Consider the following 14,067-nt stretch of genomic DNA (forward strand, 5'->3'; position numbering starts at 1 on the left):
CTCGCATCCAGCTCGTCCTTTCTGACGATATATGGTGAAATCTTCCGGCTGCCTTTGCCCTTTGCTCAAGCGTTTGTGAACACCGCCCGAGCCCAAGGTGTGGGGGAACGGGGGGCATCTCCTCTTCTGCCAGAAAGTGGGGTGTGACAGCCTTGTTCTGCCTGCAGTGGCCGTGGGGACGGGGTGTGTGTCACCTGTGGCTGCGGGGGCTGGACCTGCTTTGTCCTGAAGCTGTGGCGGGGCTGGGACTGTTCCCTGTGCTCGCTGCACAGGTTACGGCGGGGGGGGGAAGGATGGGGATTAACGCTGTGCTGAGCCAACTTCCCGGTGTTGCGAGGTGTGAGGGATCTGAGGGGGCCAAGGGTTGGCCTGGGGGCTCAGGTGGGACATTATTATTCTGGTGAGAGGCCAGGAGCCAGCCCTGGACCAAGCCCTAGGAGCCAGGGCTGTGTTGTTGTCCCTGGAATTAAATTGTTGATGCCTCATGTCTTTTCAGAGTGTTGCTTAGCGAGGATCTCTGAGCAAGGGAGGGCTCCCCTGACCCCTCTGCTTTTCCCTCTCTCTGCAGGTTGATCCCTGGTACCTGACAGTGCTCACCTCTGCCCCTTGGTCCAGCAGCATCCGCCTCCGAGGCGCTGCCCCATCCCAGACCCTCAGCCCGTGGCCTTGGACCTGCCTGGCCAGATCCCAGCCTGCTGCCATCGCTTTAGGGTGGACTGACCTGAGCGTGCTGGGGAGGTGGAGAGGGCACAGATGGATGGAGAAGTGGATGTGGTGTATCAGCACGGCGTGCCCCGCCTCGGCAGCAAGGGGAGCGCAGGGGTGGGGACGGGGTTGTGGTTCCCCTCAGCGGAGGCAGGCGAAGGTGGAGTTACCCCTCTGTCCATCCCGGGGAGCTGGTCCGACAGGAATTGGAGTAGCAGTGGGGTGCAGCAGGTGAGCAGCTCTGGTGGCCTGGGCCTGGTCCCAGCACGGACACGCAGGTCCCAGCTGCCAACCTGGGGACATCGAGGGGCTCTGGTGGCCTGATCCCGGCCCGGTGAAGATGTGTCAAGTGGGTGAGTCTGGGTCTGGCGTGGGGATTGCAATGGGAGGGTGGCCCGGCCCTGCCTGCGGCTCCAGCACTGCCCTCCTGCAAGAAAACGGAGGCAGCGAGGGAGGGAAGCCGAGGGGCTTGGATGGGCTCAGGGTCGGAGCTGGACAGAGCATCTGGGTGATGGTGGGTGCATGAGGAGAGCAGCCCTGGGGTGGGTCCTGATGGGGGAACAGCCCAGCTGCTGCTGTGGCCACTCAGGTGCCAAAACCCAGCGCTGGAGCTGCCGTTTACAGGCAGCTGCTCCCCCCAGAGCTTCCTCATCGCTCTGGGGAGCCCCGGCCCTTCCTCGTCCCATCAGGGTCTCCCGTCTCCGCAGCTGCTGGCCCCGCGCTGCCGCCCCAGTCCCAGCAGAGCCGACTGGAGCAGTGGTTTGCATACCTGGGCTGCCCGCGGCTGCCACCCCGTCACCTCCTGCTTGTCCCTCAGCCAGCATGGGGCACGTCCTCTGGGGTGTCCCCAAATGCTCCGTGACTGTGCTGAGCATGGTGTAAGGGCAGGAGGGATGGCTCAGTGCTGGCCACCCCACACCGTGCAGCCTCCTTGCCCAGCCCTCCTCTCCCTTCCATCTCAGGCCACCTCGATCCCGGCAGCCACCAAAGGGTCCTCATGAAAACGGGCCTCATCCTCCTCATCATCGGGCACCTCAACTTCATCACCGGCGCCCTCGTCCACGGCATCGTCCTCCGCTTTGTGGTCAACCCCTGGGACGCCATGTCCCTGCAGTACGCCATCGCCAACACCGCCTCCGTCATCTCGGCGCTGCTGGTACCGCGGGGTGCAGGGTAGGGGGGTGCGGGGGGACGCGGTGGGGTGTGGGGGGCATCTGGGGTGGATGCAGATGTATGCGGGGTGGGCAGGAGGTGGGATGCAGGAGGATGCGGGATGGGTGTGGTGTGGATGCAGGGTGGGCAGGAAGTGGGATGTAGGATGGACGCCGCTCTGTCTCTCCTTCCCTGCTCTAAATAAGCCATTCCACCCCAAAACCAGGGGGGTTAAATGCACAGGGACTTGTTACTGGGTGGAGGTTGGGGGAGACAAAACACTGGCCCGCCGTGATGCTGAACTGGCCGGATGAGCTTTCAGGGACAATGTCAACAGGGAACGGGGTCCAATGTCCCTGGGGCTGATGTCCCCGCGCTTCCTCACAGACCATCGCCTGTGGAATAGCTGCCATCATGCTGTCCCGCTACCTCGCCCCCGCCGCCCTCGTAAGCACCCGCAGCCCCTCGCGCAGCACCCGGCAGGCTGCAGCCATCCCACGGAGCGTGCGCAGCCGCCACCTCCCCTCGCTCGGGGAAGGAACCCGGCCGTGCACAGCCCTGGGCTCACCGTGCTGCCTCTTCTCTCCCCTCCTGCAGAAATGGGGAGTTTTCACCCTGACTGCCTGCAGCACCCTGGGCTGCCTGTCCTGCCTGCTGGGGCTGGCCGTCTCCATCGGGCTGACACTGGGCAGCCAGGGCCGGGCACTGCTGGCCCCCTGCACCGTCCCCACCTCCCGCGAGTGCCCTTTTGATCCCACCCGTGTCTATGTGAGTCCACTGTGGGCTGGGGCTGGGTGAAGCATTGGGGACCTGACATCCTGTGTCCCCGCAGAGCTCCACGTTGTCCCTCTGGGTCATCTCCCTCCTGCTTGACTTGATGGAGATCGTCTTCGGCATCCGCTGCCTCCTGCTCATCATCGGCCTCGGCCGCTGCTGCCGCAGGGTGCACCGGAGGAAGGTGACTCCCAATCCCCGGGCTCAGCACTGACCCGTTCCCATGCTGGGCTGGGATGGACCTGGCTGGGCTGAGGGACTCCGGGACGGGAGTAAGACTTGCCGCCCCGAAGCTCTCGTCCCCCCAGTCTCTTTCTCATCACCCTCTCTGGTTTGCAGGTCTCCTTGCAGGCAGCGCCTGCGGAGAGCCCCGATCCCCCCGGGCAGTGCCTGGGCCTGCTGCGGCTGGACAGCATGGAAACAGCCTGGCTCTGAGCAGGGCCCGAGGGCTGATCCCGTGGATGTGCCCCAGGCATCCCTGCCCCATCCCAGCGCACGCACAGCCCCACAGTGGGACCCAGCTGCCCCCCAGGCTGCTTATCAGGTGGACATGTCCCCTGGATGCCACCAGCCAAGGCACATGAGCCCATCCCCATGGTCTTGGGTCGCCAGGGGCTGCAGCGAGGGAGGCGACTGGGCTGGATCCAGACCCTGCAGGGAGGAACTGCCCCCTCAGCATCGATGGCCCCTTTCCCACCACTGACTGCACTGACACAAACTTTATTCTGCAGGTATTAAAAGACCAGAAGCGCGGCCCCTCCCCGTGGCCCCCACCCCTGCGCCGGCTGTGGGGAAGGGGCTGGCCCGACCCCATGGCCGTGGCAGTGTGTGCATGCGTGGGGGGTGCTGGGAGGCCCCCGAGCCACCGGGTCTTTGTCCCCTGGGCCGTGTCCCCGTGCCCACTGGAGATGCAGCAGTGGCTTTGCCGGGCTGAGTTGTCCCCCTGCTCCGAGCCCCCGGTGCTGAGGGGGACCGTCCTCGCTCGGGGCAGACCCTGCCTCCGTCCTTCCCCCAGTCGAGACAGTGCAGGAGCCCCCCAGCAATGGGGACTGTCCCCCCGGGCTCCCCCTTGCCCCAGCCTCCACCAGGCTCCAGCTCTCCCCCCGCAAGGGGCCGTGGGGACACGGCAGTGGGGACCACAGGGGCTGGGCAAGGGACAGCAGCAGTGGCCGGCTGCAGGGTCAAGGGGTGCTGTGGGGCCATGGGGGGGCTGTGGGGGTCCGCGGGGCTCAGAGCTGCACGGCGCCGCTGGGGTCACACTGCAGCAGGCGCACGATGGACGGGTCGCTCTTGGCACCTTTGATGAACTCCTCCAGCGAGAGCTTGCCTGCAGAGGACGAGGCGGGGGACACGGCTCAGCCTGGTGGCCACCACCCCTCCTGGGTGCGCTCACGGGACCGGAGACCTCCCGGCACGCACCGCAGACACCCACCCACCCACCCGGGATGAGCACCCCTGGGCTCCGCTCCCCGGGGTGCGGGACACGCTGAGCCCCTCCGGCTGCTGGGGCTCCCCCCCGGCCACCCCAGCGGACATGAGCCATTTAATCAGCGTACGTGCGGCTCCTTCTAAGACCCCCGGATTTAGCCATGAGACCTTTCCCTTAATCCCCTCCATCTCCTCTCATTTACCATCGTTATTAGTATCCATCTGTCGGAAGATTTTTTCCGTTCTTTTCTCTGGAGTTGATTCATCTTCGGGCATGTTCATCACGGAGGAGACCATTTTGTAGATGGCCTGGGAGAGGGAGATGGGGATGAGGGTGGGTGCAAGGCGGGCGCCTGCCATCGCTCACCCAAAATGGGGGACAGAGCTCTGGGCTTCGCTGCCCTGGGAACAGGGCTGGTGTTTAACACCCTCCCCGTGCGCTCAGGCTCCGGGGAGCTTTAGCTCCCGGCACAGCCAGGGGGGATGCAAGCGGCAGCCCTGCGGGAAGAACGCGGCGGCAGGAGGCAGGTGGGAGGAGATGCCTGCTGAGATGTCACCACAATGGCCTCACGAGTCACCCTGCCGCTGCCGATGCCACCCAGCTGGGGTCTGGGCAAGGAGAACATCTCCCGTCGCTCTGCCGACCACGCATCCCTCTGGCCCGGGGTGCTCGGGGATGGCTGCATGCACCCAGCCCTCCCCAGGAGCACAGTGAGTGGGGCCAGCGGGACGCGCCCCAGGACAAGGGGGTGTCCCCAGGACAGGGAAGGAGCAGGGGATGCCCCAGGGTAGACTGATCCCTGCAGCCACAGAGCTCGGCGAGCGGCTCCGCAGACAGCAACAGGCTCTGTCCTGGGAACTGCCAAGCCCTGTGCCAGGGGTAACGCAGGGTGCGTGTCCCCAACCCGGGAGAGGACGGCCACCGTCACACCAGGGTGATGCAGGACCACAGACTAGGAGTTGCAGCGGCGCAAGGGAGCCCGGTACCTGCACGATCTCCAGCATTTCCTCCCGGCTGATGTAGCCGTTGCCGTCCAGGTCGTACATGCTGAAGGCCCACATGAGCTTCTGCTCCAGCTTCCCGCGGGAGGTGACGCTCAGGGCGATGATGAACTCTCGGAAGTCGATGGTGCCGTCACCGTTGGTGTCGAAGGTGCGGAAGACGTGCTCGGCGAACTTGGAGGCGTCACCGTAGGGGAAGAAGTTGGCGTAGATCTTCTTGAACTCCTCCACGTTGAGGATGCCGGAGGGACAGTCCTTCAGGAAGCCCTTGTACCAGCCCTGCAGCTCCAGGTCGGAGAACTCGGTGTTTTCCCGCAGGTCCTGGAGCATCTCGGGGCGCAGTTTGCTATTCTGCTTCCCCATGCTGCTGGGACGCACCGGCCGTCCCGGGGAGGGGACAAGTGCTGGAGCGGGGCAGGCGCCTGGCCCGGCTCGGGGTGGGGGGGTCCCTCTGCACTACAGGAGGGGAGAGGGATGGGGCAGCGCGCGCTGGCAGCCCCCGGACACCCGGGCGGACACCAATGCGCCCCCCTCCATCCCCGCTGTCCTCTCTGAGCCCTCGGGGCCAGCCCCGGGGACCACCCAGCCTTGGGCAGCGCCAGCCCCCTCGCGTTTGCGTAATAAACCCTTATAGCTCATTTGCATAATATATAGGCGATACCTAGCTGGCAGCGGGAGGGCAGAGCAGCCTGGAGGAGGGGAAGGGGCCGGATTGGGCCCTGGCAGCGTGCTGGCTGGGGGTCTGGGTCCAGCCCAGCTTTGGGGCTGGCCGGATCTGGGTCAGCTCCCTTGGAGGGAGGGATATTTTCAGCTCCTCCGCTGCCTCCGTTAATATTTGATGGCTCTGGAGCCCCGGGGAGGGCTGGGGGCCACAGGACTCTCCTCAGGGCCCCCTCCCCACTTCAGAGTGCCCACACCCTTGGGGGACCCAGCACACCCCATCCCGCCAGGGTCACCCCGAGGAGCGTGGAGAGGCCGGGAGGGGGTCAGGGTGGTTGCCCAGCATCTGGCCACACACCCCAGGTCCCCACGCCTGGGGCTCGCGGGGGGGACCTTGACCCAGTGCCCCCACCCCAGGCTGTGTTGTGACCCCTGTGTGGGGAGAGGATGGGCGCGGGGGGCTTCCTGGGTGGGTGGAGGGCTTCAGTGCCTGGAGCACCCGCCATCCTACCCAATGCAGGGAGGGGGCTCAGCATCCCCAATCCCCCCACCCTTCGGGATCACAGGGCAAACAGGACTCCCCAAGAGAAGCAGCCCAGTAGGGCTGGACCCCCCCCCGGTCAAAGGGAGGCTGAGACCCCACAGTGTTTCTCCATCACCCCCCACCCCAGGTCCATCCCCACCCCAGCAGCCCAGGAGAGGGTCTGTGTGTCCCCACCCCACTCAGGGATCCCAGTCGGGGCCCCCCGGGGCTTGCACGACCCCCAGCCCCGCTGCCCCGGGGGGGCTGTGCCCCCTCCCCACTTCCCAGGGCACCTCCCACCGCTGAGAGGGGAGCCCGTGGGGGGCTCAGCACCCCGAGAGGTGTTTGCAAGGACCCCCCCCAAAGCTGTCACCCCTGGAAGGGTGATTGGGCACCCCCAGGGAGGATGCTTCCAGGGCAGGGGGGCTACAGGGGATTCCCCCCCCAAAACCGGGCACCCCCGGAGAGAGAGGGGTTGCCGAGGACACACCCAAGGAAAGATCCGCTCAAGGGGGGGGGTGTTACCAGACACCCCCGGCAAGATGTGGCGGGGCGGGAGGGGGGCGCAGGGCACCCCCGGCAAGATGCGGTGGGGCGGGGGTGGGTGAGGGGGGGTGCTCTGCAGCCGCCGGCGGAGAGAGACGTGCCCGGGGGCTGGGTCCGTGCCGGCGCCCTGGTCTCTCCGGTCCCCCAGTGGCTCCCGGTGTCCCCCCCCCCGTCCCCGGGTGTCCCCCCCACCTCTCCCCGCCGCCTCTTACCTGCCCGGGGACGAGCCGCCGCCGCCGTGCGCCAAAGCAGCCCGGGAGCGCCCGCCGGTTGTGCCCGCCGCAGCGCCGGGCTGCGGGGGGGGCACCGGCACCGGGAGGGACCGGAGGCACCGGTAGCAGCCCCCACCGGGATCCTCCACCCGTCCCCGGGCCCCACGCACACACACACACACACCCACCCACTGGGAAACTACCCCTCGTCTCCCCGCAGCCGAGATCTGAGGCTCGGGGTGGGGGGGAGTGGGGGGTCCCCTCTTGCACTGGCAAGGGCTGGGGCAGCTCTGGGAGCACGGGGAGGTCTTGGGGCACTGGGAGCACTGGGAGCACGCCGCGTGTCAGGATGCCTGCAGAGCTGGGGGGGACATGACATGCCCCTGGTTGGATCTTCAAGGGCTCTGTGGAGTGTCATCCTGTCACGGGGTGGGTGGGATGGGGAAGCCCAAGGGGGGTGTAAACACCCCCACACACATCCCTGTGCATGCACTGAGCTGGGGACCATGCTCTCCGTGTGCCACCCCTGCTGTCACACCCGCCTGTCCCCATCCTGTCCCCTCGGAAAGAGCCCAGGGCATGGGCCAGGGTGGTCCCTGCAGGGACAGCGTGAGCCAGGGGCCGTGGGGACCCCCCTGTGCATGCCTTGGGCACCCCCAGCTCCTGGGCTTAGCCCTCACCTTCCCGCCAGCCCAAGAAAGTGCCAGGCCAGGCATTTTGGGGCTAGAAGGGGACATTTTGTGTTGAGTGTCCGCAGCACGCAGCCGGGGGTTGATGTGGTGTCATCCTTGGTCGCTCCAGGGGCTGGAGCAAAGCAGCTTTCTGTAGCTGCTCCAAGCACTGGGAAAAGGCTCCGGTGGAGCCAGATGCTTGCTCTAAGGAGGTGCCATTCCCAGCAGGTTTTCCTGCGTTCCTGCACCAGCTCCATCCATTTGCAAAGCCCGGGATTGTTCAGCAATGCCGCGGGGAGCAGATGGCAGGGGCAGATGGGAGGAAGAGGCACTCTCCTCCGAATTACACAAATAAACACGCATAAAGTGATTAAACCCACAGCCCTGTCGCTGGTCTGGGGGAAACGGGGAAGGGGCTGGGGGGGAAGGACTGCTTGAGACACCCAGGCTAACTCACCCCAAAATCTGCTGGGTGCAGAGATCAGTGAGGCCAAGGGGCTGCAGGTGCCCGTTGAGGGAGACGTGGCACCTCCAGGCCTAAAACGCCAACCTGAAGCAGGGCAGGAGACAGGGACTAGCCCAAAAGTGGCCAAAATCCACAGGCCACACTTTGAAACACCGATGGGCAGCGCTCGCCCAAACCACTGCGGGGCCGGCGAGGGGACCCAGCCCAGCCCTCGGTGCTGGCCCATGAGGACCACGGGGACCTCGTTGTACGGCAGGAACAAGCAGTTATTAATAATAAAGGCAATATTGGTCTCTCGTTGTGGGTTTTTCCCCCTTTTTTAACAGCCTCGTGGTGGTACAATGTCCCTGCCTGTTGCTGCAGGAGCAGAGAGACCCGCACAGGCTCCTTCCTGCCCTTCCCCTGCACCTTTCGGTGCTGAGCCTCCTCCTCCTCCATCTCCCCATCGATCCCTTCTCGCCCTCCACGTTGCAGCAGCCGTGTCCGTGCCACAGCCCGGCCGAGGGGCCAGTGGCTCTGTGGGACCAGGAGCCCTCCGGGGGGTCTGGGCAGGGGTCTCGCACAGGAGCCCAAAGTCGAGCCCAAAGGGGTGTTTTGGGAATGGAATTGGGCTGGAAACAAGGGACCCGGTGACGGGAGCTGCTGCGGCCATGTGTCCCCCCATCCCATGTAGGAAAGATGTTTGGGGAGGGGTATGGGGTGGGGACTGGAACTGGGGCCTTGGGGTGAGCAAAAACATGAGGAAAAGGGAAATATTTGTGCCCTTGGGGCTGAAGGCATCCCGGGGGGCTGGAGCCAGGCACCCCCTGAGCTGGGTGATGCCCCCCCCCGCAGCAGTGCTGAGGCTGGGGAGAAGAGTTGGGCCCCCAAGGTGGGGGTGCCATTTCCTCTCCGATAATCTTCATATCTAATTTAATCCCCCTCTGCATGAGTGTCAGAGGGCACAAGTGACGCAGGCTGATTTGAAAGCATCCCATTTCTGACTCAAACCCGGCCCTAAACCCACCTAATCCCCCACACTGGAGTGGATTGCAGGAAGGCGAGAGAGGATAATGCGGGGCGTGGGGGGCGCGGGCAGGGCCCTGCTCTGCCATCAAACACTAAGTGATTTACAGGGTCCCTGGAACTGGGGGCAACTGACCCCCAGCCCATCCCCGCTGGCTCCCACACCCTCCACCCCAAAACCTGGAGTTTTTTCAGCATGCAGCCCCCTCCTTCACCCCTTGCTCCTTGCAGGGGGGCCAGGCACACCGGCTCATGCTCCCACCCACTATTCTAGGGGAACAGCCGTGTCACGGGGAGCAGGACCCTCTCCTGGGGGAGCAGGGCTGGCCCAGGGCTGGCTCCCACACCCCAGCCTTGTGGCCAAGCCTGCGGCAGAGATGCTGCCAGGAGGATGCTGAAATGGCTGCTGGAGAGATGTGGGGTGTTGGCGATGTCCTGGCTGGGAGATTCCTCCTCCTCTTCCTCCTCCTTCTTCTCCTCCTCCTCCTCGAAGGGATTTCTGCGGGAATTTCCTGCGTTGCCATAGCAGCCATGAAGCCCCTGAGGCTTCTCTGCAGCAGGGCAGGGTGGGATGGGGCTACAGGGAAGACCTTCTCGAGATGGGGGACATATCACCGTGTCCTTGTGGCCACCACACACACGTCTGCACACTGGCAGTGTGTGTTGGTGTCAGCTTTGGCGTGGCCCTGGCTGCTGTCCCCAAGCTGGGGTTGGCTCAACAGTTCGGGGGGGTGCCAGGGCTGGGCACACCACGGCAGGTCGTTCAGGGGTTTTGGTGATTTGGCCACCAGCCGCCTCGCCCTCACTGGCCCCACGTGCTCGTGGGAGCACCCTCAAGTGTGCCCGTGCAGCCGGGGTGGCACAGGAGGAGCCCAGGCACGCCAGAGTGGCTGTGGGTGCCCCGCGCCCGTGCCCTAAGTAGGGTTAATGCTCAGCAGACAAACAGACATCGTCCCCGCAGCCTGCTGGGGTACTGGGACGAGCTGGGAGGGGAGAGGGCAAAGCAAGAGGGGCTCAGCCCTGGCTGTACCACCAAACCCAACCAGGGTCTCCCCGATACCCTGCAGACCCCCTCCCCTTCAGCCCACAGTGACCCCAGAGCTTGTCCCTTGTCCCCACGCCCTGCACGGCCCCACGGAGGACACAGTGAAGGTAAGCGGTGCCGCAGCGGGGGCGCAGGGCAGGGGCTGCAGGAATAGCCGAGGATTAAAAGCAAATGCCCAGATAATGAGGATCTTTGGTAAAAAGCCCATTTGTATAATTTAAATCTCTAATAGGCTTCCTGGAATACAAAGCCCTTTGTGATGCCCGATCTCATCTGGATCAGGAGCCGCTCGCTTGCTAAATCTTGCCTGAGCACCGCGGGGATGCAGGGAGGTTTCATAACAGAGCGGTTCCATCCCACGTCCCCGTGTCCCCGTGTCCCCACGTCCCCATGATGCCCACGCTGCCGCCCCGCAGCACGTACGGCTCACCTTGCCCAGGCAGCCAAGGTCAGGGCTCCTGGGGACACGTGCTGGTCCAAGTGGGACACAGGCCTGTTGGCACCTGGACATGTGTGTTCAGCAGCGCCGTGACACAGAGCTGGGATGTATTTTGGGGCAGTTTGGGCACAAGCATGTGTATAAATGGCCGTGGGGGGGTGGCTGCAGCAGAGCTCAGGGAGGGAAGATGTGCTGTGGGCATCTTGGTGCCCAGGTTTTTTTCTTGGTGCCACCTTCCCTGGCAGCGTCTGCAGAAGAGCAAAACCCTGAGGGGTTTCGCTGCCACAGAGGCAGTTTGTCACTGTGTCCGGGGGGTCACAGAGCTCCCTGAGCCGTGGCGGGGAGGGCCCATGGCCAGAGCCTGCTCCAGCTTGTCCTGCCTGAGGATTTGAGGCCACTGCACGTGCCCAGGGCTGGCTGGAGGGCTGCAGCTCGTCCCTGCTGTGTCCCACTATGGGGCTCAAGGGCTGCGGAGGTGACACCGCTGTCCCAGGGAAGTCACGGCCCCGTTGAAGTGGGCACGGGTGAGACTGGGGGGTCTGGTTTTGGGGCGAGGGAGAGGGCGCCCAGAGGGATCCGGACCCAGCCTTGACCCTTGTCCCCCGCCGTTCCCCAAGGGACGGAGGGGTTAAATGCCACCGCCAGTGCCACCAGTGCCACCAGTGCCACGGTCACACGCGAGCCCCGAGCTCCCTCTCGCGGCATCTCGCCCGTCTCATGGGGTAACCGAGGAGCCGCGGGGACCCGGTGGGGGCAGCGGCAGCCAGGACAGTGGGTCCGGGACACACACACACACACACACACACACCCCTGGGTGGGGGGCACCGACTGGGGGGCTCCGAACCGGGGGCACCGAACCGGGGGGGCCATCCCCAGCCCCCTGCGGCAGGACCCCGCGGGACGCGTCTGGACGTGGGGCCGGGGTGCGGGTCCGCTCCCGGGGGGGCCCGGAGGGATTGGTGGGGGGGGATGGTCCTGACTATGGCCCCCCCGCGGCGTTGCGCGGGGCCGGGCCTGTCGCGGGGTGTCGGCAGGTGGCAGCAACGACCTTCGGCAGCGCCTGGCACCGGGACCGGCACAGCCCGGCACCCCGCAACCCCCGCACCCCCTGAACCCCCTGCACGCAGACAGCACCCCCTGAACCCCCGGAACCCTGCCAGCCTGGCACCCAGCACCCCCGGAGTCCCGGTACCCCCGGCACCCAGACAGCACCCACCGCACCACACAGCACCCTGCCAGCCCGCACCCCGCACCCCAGCATCCCCAGCACCCTGACAGGCTGTCACCCAGCACCCCGGCACCCAGACAGCACCCCCTTCACCCCCAACACCCTGCCAGCCTGGCACCCAGCACCCCCCATCCCCCCTGCATCCTGCACAACACCCACTGCCCCCCACAGCACCCTCTGTACCCAGACACCACCCCCCGCACCCCGCAGCACCCTGCACAGCTCCATCTGCCCAGCACCAGGCCTTGGCACCCCCCACACAGCCCCCCCACCTTCCAGCTCCCCATGCAGCACCCTGTGCAGCTCTCCCCTGTCCCCAGCCCCCCCTGGCTGTGGTCCCTTTCACATGTGACCCCTGCAGTGTCCCCTCCGACATGTAGAGCCCCCCTAGAGGGCAGTGTCCCCCCAACACCCAGCATCCCCCCATGGGTATTGGCATCCAAGCAGGAGCCCCTGGGGGCCAGGGGGGGGTTGGCAGGGGCCCGGAGCAGTTCCGGGGTGAGCTCAGTGATGGGGTGCAGGGCGCCTTCACCCTGAGGGCTTGGGGTGCCACAGGGAGGAGCAGGCGATGGTTGGGGGTGACCGAGCAGCTCCTGGGGCACAAGTACAGCTCAGGGGGGCCAGAATCTCCTGAGGACCCACAGCAGAGGGTCCCCCAGATCTGCCAACATCCCACTGTCCCACCGTCAACCCTTGGAGACCCCAGGGCTGGGACTGTCCCTCTTGGGGGACATCCGGAGCGTCTCCACACACCACATTCATTTCCCTCATGGGCTGCAGGGGAGGCAGCCCGGGCCAAAATGAGACCCCCACAATGGTCCCCCAGCGCTGATTTTGGGACAGTTTTCCGTGTCACAGGGGTGTGGTCTGGGTGCTTGACTCCTGCCAGAGCCCAGCCCAGCATATTTGGGGTGAAGTGGGAGAAAATGGGGACTGGGTACAAGGAGGGGGGTGGCTGGCAGCCTCCCAGGTGTCCGTCTGGTGATGCGAGAAGGAAGACGAGCGACTGGCGAGCCTAAGTGCGTAATTAAGGCTGTGACTTAATTGGCACATCGGGGACGCGCGATGGGCGTCGCGTGACTTGAATAGTGATGTGCTGGTACGGGCTGGGGAGGTGGAGGAGGCTCCACACTGCACAGGGAGGCAATGGGAGCCCAGAGGGGACTGGGGGGGTCAGGACACCCCAAAAGGCCTTGGCAGTGGTGGGAAAGGAGAAGGGACAGGGAAGGGACATGCACCCAGGGGCAGCCGGGACCTGAGCCCCCCGCGGGGACCTCAGTGCAGTGGTGATGTCCCGGGGAACCTGCTGAGGATGGCAGATGTCACAGGGCTGGAAAAGAGCAAATGTTTCCCCTTTTTTTGGAAAGGGGAAAAGTTAAAACCAGGGAATTATGATGTTAATTGTGTTCAGCCTCTGGAAAAATACCAGAATGCATCAAAAACCCTCTTGTGGGAGCCTGGGAGGTAGCGTGGTGACAAGGACCCGTCCTCTCCCACCTGCCAGGAGCAACTGGGGCAAAACACTGGCCGTCCCGTGTGCTGGGGCCCGGCCGGGGGTCGTTGTCGGTCCAGGACGGGTCCAGCCCAGGCAGCACCTTCCTGAGGCCGGGCCAGGCAGCCCAGCTGCGGGGAGTTACTGGTTTTATGTGACAATCCCTCCATCTCGTGGCTGCCGGGGGATTTGGGACTCCCTGTACGGAGGCAGGGAAACGCCGCTGCTGGCAGCGTGGAGGCACGACCTTGGCTTTGCGTTTCTGCCGGCAGCTGAGGCCGGTTCGGCTGCGCTTGCCTTGGAGCCGGGGTCTTGTGGTCCCGCTCTGGGTGTGCAGCCCACGGAGGAAGCGCCGGCAGGAGCCCAGGGCCTGGCAGGGCCTCTTGCCCAGCCTCGTACTCCAGCGAGGGAAGGCCCAGGGGAAGCACGAGCCTGGCCTGCAGCCACCCCTGCACGGCTGCGCCCAAATCTCAGCTCCATCAGCTGAGCCCAGCCACGTGTGCCTGGATTTGGAGTGGGCACCAAGCTCAGCGCAGGCTGCTCTGGCGAGGGGCTGAGCCCCGTCGCCAGCCTGAGGGTCCTGCTCCCCTTCTTGCACCTTCTCCACCGCTGAAGTGATAAAATTTTAATCTGCTGCCAGGCAGGGGATGAAGGGGAGGCACCGCAGGTGCTTCCCCGGGATGCAGCTGGCTGCAGCTGAGCGCCCCGGCCCTGCGGTG

General features: G+C 65.4%; 2 protein-coding genes across 3 annotated transcripts; one reads left to right on the top strand and one right to left on the bottom strand.

Annotated features, from left to right (window-relative positions):
• Positions 1-37: 37 nt before the first annotated feature.
• TMEM54 (transmembrane protein 54) lies at positions 38-3,210 on the top strand. Its single transcript, XM_074894474.1, has 7 exons — positions 38-97; positions 569-1,058; positions 1,668-1,861; positions 2,245-2,304; positions 2,455-2,625; positions 2,690-2,815; positions 2,971-3,210. The coding sequence occupies exons 2-7, from the start codon at positions 1,046-1,048 to the stop codon at positions 3,064-3,066; spliced, it is 660 nt and encodes a 219-aa protein (XP_074750575.1). The 5' UTR covers positions 38-97; positions 569-1,045; the 3' UTR covers positions 3,067-3,210.
• A 148-nt stretch (positions 3,211-3,358) lies between these two features.
• Positions 3,359-8,001, bottom strand: HPCA (hippocalcin). Of its 2 annotated transcripts, none has more exons than XM_074894472.1 (4): positions 7,683-8,001; positions 5,047-5,517; positions 4,263-4,368; positions 3,359-3,958 (listed from the first exon to the last, which is right to left on the bottom strand). In XM_074894472.1, exons 1-4 carry the CDS (start codon positions 7,737-7,739, stop codon positions 3,861-3,863), a joined length of 732 nt encoding a protein of 243 aa, XP_074750573.1. In that variant the 5' UTR covers positions 7,740-8,001; the 3' UTR covers positions 3,359-3,860. The 2 variants fall into 2 exon arrangements, with proteins under 2 accessions (XP_074750573.1, XP_074750574.1); XM_074894473.1 differs by lacking the exon at positions 7,683-8,001 and adding an exon at positions 7,003-7,278.
• Positions 8,002-14,067: the final 6,066 nt, after the last annotated feature.

Source organism: Strix uralensis, chromosome 25 (assembly GCF_047716275.1).
Source record: "Strix uralensis isolate ZFMK-TIS-50842 chromosome 25, bStrUra1, whole genome shotgun sequence".
Lineage (NCBI taxonomy): Eukaryota > Metazoa > Chordata > Aves > Strigiformes > Strigidae > Strix > Strix uralensis.

Excerpts from the sequence above, each read along its gene's own strand:
- TMEM54 (XM_074894474.1), top strand. Across the intron at positions 1,862-2,244 it reads CCGTCATCTCGGCGCTGCTG|ACCATCGCCTGTGGAATAGC; the intron begins GTACCGCGGGGT and ends GCTTCCTCACAG. Across the intron at positions 2,816-2,970 it reads GCAGGGTGCACCGGAGGAAG|GTCTCCTTGCAGGCAGCGCC; the intron begins GTGACTCCCAAT and ends TCTGGTTTGCAG.
- HPCA (XM_074894472.1), bottom strand. The coding sequence starts at position 7,739 with ATGTCCCCTTCTAGCCCCAAAATGCCTGGCCTGGCACTTTCTTGGGCT. Across the intron at positions 5,518-7,682 it reads TTTCTTGGGCTGGCGGGAAG|TGCAGAGGGACCCCCCCACC; the intron begins GTGAGGGCTAAG and ends CCCCTCCTGTAG. Across the intron at positions 4,369-5,046 it reads AAATGCTGGAGATCGTGCAG|GCCATCTACAAAATGGTCTC; the intron begins GTACCGGGCTCC and ends TCCCTCTCCCAG.